The sequence below is a fragment of the Antedon mediterranea genome, chromosome 3, assembly GCF_964355755.1.
Source record: "Antedon mediterranea chromosome 3, ecAntMedi1.1, whole genome shotgun sequence".
NCBI classification, from domain to species: Eukaryota; Metazoa; Echinodermata; class Crinoidea; order Comatulida; family Antedonidae; genus Antedon; species Antedon mediterranea.
Genome location: NC_092672.1, coordinates 24,156,278 through 24,159,844, shown reverse-complemented (window position 1 = coordinate 24,159,844; position 3,567 = coordinate 24,156,278). Strand labels below are relative to the sequence as shown.

The 3,567-nt window shown below is 37.7% G+C and overlaps 1 protein-coding gene across 1 annotated transcript; it reads right to left on the bottom strand.

Moving 5' to 3' along the window:
• Window positions 1–1,567: 1,567 nt before the first annotated feature.
• On the bottom strand, window positions 1,568–2,896 carry LOC140044182 (uncharacterized protein F54H12.2-like). The gene has a single exon (XM_072088660.1). The coding sequence runs from the start codon at window positions 2,894–2,896 to the stop codon at window positions 1,568–1,570; it is 1,329 nt and encodes a 442-aa protein (XP_071944761.1).
• Between the last annotated feature and the right edge of the window lie 671 nt (window positions 2,897–3,567).

The window sequence follows — 3,567 nt, the reverse complement described above, 5'->3', positions numbered from 1 at the left end:
CTGATTTTAAAATAATGCAACACACAAAGAAAATGGTTTTAGTACCGCAGGAGTTAGCAAATACTATGTTACACAGTCATCGTTATGAAGAAAAACATGAAACAATAACAAACAATTTGGATAATTCTATGCGTAATATTCTCGATAGACAGGATATCAGTGATCACGATAAAATGACAATGTACAATCAGGTACTTCAACGATATCTAGGAAGAGAGAAGCCCGTAAACAATCCTCCTCCTTTGAATATCGATATACGAGAACTCGCAAAGAAGCAACAAGACTACGAAGAAAACGCTACAGTGGGATCTGAAAAACTTCTCACTGATACAATGAATAAAGAAGTATTACAGAGTATGCCCGTAACTTTGAAATCGAAAACAAAAACTTTTTTGGAACGACTCGATCGTTATCGAGCTATGGGGGTAATTGATTGGACAAAGTACGGAGAAGTCATCATCGACGGAGAAGCAATTAAAGGAAGTAATTTTCTCGATTTGGTAAAAGATGTTATTCAAGAACGACGTGGATTCGAGCCTATCGGTTGGAAGGACTTTTTAACAGTTTTAGCTAAACTGAATACACCTGAAAGCTTAATTGGAAATCCTACGAGACGAAAGATCTTACAACGTATAAAGTCGGGTGGGAGTATCCCCTCGTCTTCGTCAGCTACGTCTCCCCTTAACTCATTAACGTCTTCTTCTTTCGTAAGAAAAAAAAAGAGATTAGAATCCATCGGTGAAGAGGAAGCTAGCGATTACGAATGGAAAGATAACGATGAGGAAATTCTAATAAAACCGAAAAAGGTTTCAATTAAATCTAAACCTAAAAAAACAAAATGGCTGAAATTCTAACCCTTAACTCTAACCCCTAACCTCTAACCCTAATTCATAATTGTTTTTTGTTTGTTTTTTTTTTTTTCGATTGTATGAAATAAAGAAAGATTTCAAAGAAAGAAACTATCGTTTTCACGTATTTTCTGTTATGTCTTTTATTATCAATAAACCACTTTATTTTTTAAACATTTAATTATTCAATAGCATCTTAACAAACTGCAATTTGATATATTCGCTATCATATACGGATAGATTAACGTTATATCGACGTTCTATAAATTGATTAACATTAGAATCGTTACTACGTCTATCTTTCGTAAACATATTAATTATAGTTGATGAATCAATACCTCTACATTTATGAGAAATATAGAAAAGACAATACTGACCACAAACTGTAGACATAGGGGCTTGCAATACTGTGTCGTTATACATCCAATAAGATACGGATGAATTTAGAAAATCAACAAAATATCTACTATAATATTGAGGAGAATTCCCAAACGAGTCAAAAAATTCTCCATAGTTACGATCTCTAAGAAAAAATGCTACCCAATGCGATCCATTTTGATCACTCGTATCTACGTTTGCTATGTAAGCCCGAGGAAATCCTCTATCCCCATTGGGGAGTAAATCGGAAGGAAAAACTCCACGAAAATATCGATTTGTTAACCGATCCGATTTAACGAGTCTTATTATTTGCACGGTGTTCATTTTGAAGGACTTTACTTTTAAAAATCAACGATAACGTTACGTGATTTATCAATTTCTATGATTGAGTCAAATTCAGCGTAAACAATAATGTTTATAGTTTCTGCTAAAGCGTTAGCAAATTGTATCTCCAAACGTATATTTCCGTTCCGTATCAAATTGAAATGACCGGCGCTCGCTAAATCGGGTGTAAGATCAAAAGCGAATAAAGTATATCCTCTTGGGTAATCGTCTCTGGAAATATGGTTCCCTGTATCATCAAACAACGTGTTCAATCCGGAAAATAAGCTCTGGTACGCTAAAATATAGTTTCCTTCTGCATTCTGTCCAAAATTAGGTTTCAACGGTTTCCACGGTACTTGTTCACCGTCTAAATATAATGCTAAAAAGTTTGTGTTGAAATGTTGAAAATTGAAGGGGTTTCTTACATAACTTCCGTTGAACGCTTCAGTACTAACTAACCCCACAACCAAACGTTTCGGTAGATTTCCATTGAACAAAGATTCTCGCGTAAATGATAAATTTCCTCTAGGAACTGTTACCGTTTTAACTTCTACTCTCCGGAGTGGATATTTTGCTGGACCACGTTCCAAAGCTTTTGCGTGAGCCAACGCAACAGTAGGATTTAGTTTTACTTTACGTATATACAAGCAAGCGTCATCCAGATGTACTTTGAAAGCTGCTTGCGGGTCTGACGACATAAGACAGAATGCATTTTTACTTCGATGTAACTTTATCTTGAGATCTACGCCATTGAGCATCATTCGATCTTGAAAGAAAACATCGCAATGGATAGGCCCTATAAGGTCGACGTAACGGCTACCACGTATGTACTCAGTGCGTTTTTTCAGTCCCTTATTAACAATATCGTCACCTGCTGTAGGGTCAGCCGAATCCATTTTACCCGCTGTATCCTTGTAGTACAAACCACCGGTAAGGTGAGAATCTTTAGCATCTGCTCCGTACGTTAACAACGTTTCGATGGCTGCTCTATAAGAGTAGGTATTTGTTGAAGGGGTAATTAATCTCTCGTTCAACGAAACATCCACTTTACTGAATATTGAATGTAGTAGATGATTAGTTGGTCCTACAGGTTCGTCGGCGTGTAAATCTGTTCCGTCTTGTCTCGTAATTTTTAGTTTCACGTTAAGCATAGTCTGCGATAGATCTATATATTCTTCGCTAGAACCCTGAATGTTGAATTGTACAGGGCCTACATCGGTGATACTGTTGAACGGATGATATTGAACCCATTGTCCTTTCGTTATACTCGTCTGAGTCGGTGGTACGGAAAAAAGATCTAGCTCCGATTTTAGACATTCGCAGGAGTGATTGTGTACAAAAGCCATAGTGATTAAGAATCGAAAATATCGGATGATCTTCTCACTCTCTTAGCGTTAACACGACTGAGACCTTTACTACGTCTCTTTCGCTTTTTATTCACTCGACCGTTTCCTTTTTGCGTGACAACACGTTTACCGGCTTGTGTGATTCTACGTTTTGTCGCCTGTTTGAAGTTTTGACCACTTAGAACATCACCTACTATCTCCCCGCCTGCACGTAGAGCCTGTTTACCTATAGATGTTGCCCCTTTTTTTAAAAGAGGTATAGCACGTTTGAAAAGAACCGATAACATACCTCCTAAACCGAAACCCCTTTGATTTGAGGATCCGTGAAAAACAGGTATTGAACCACCAGCCTGTCCAACATAGTAGTCTTCGTATACGTTAGGCATTGTTGTTGTTGTTTAGATGAAATGAGCTGATCTACTCTGTCGAAAGTGTAACTTCACCAAAACCTTCCCACGTTGAAATGACACCTTCTCACCGGTATCGCTTCTTATATCGATACGTATGGTGTCCATATCTTTCTTTACTATTCGTTTATAGTGAGGCATCCCATACTCGTGCGCGCAACGTCTCCCCAAGTCTCTTTCTCTCGTTTGAACAATCCGTAACAATGGAACGCTAGCATCCCCCACTCGTTGATGTTCAATTATATCGGTGTAGACGTACAAAGC

Excerpts from the sequence above, each read along its gene's own strand:
- LOC140044182 (XM_072088660.1), bottom strand. The coding sequence starts at position 2,896 with ATGGCTTTTGTACACAATCACTCCTGCGAATGTCTAAAATCGGAGCTA.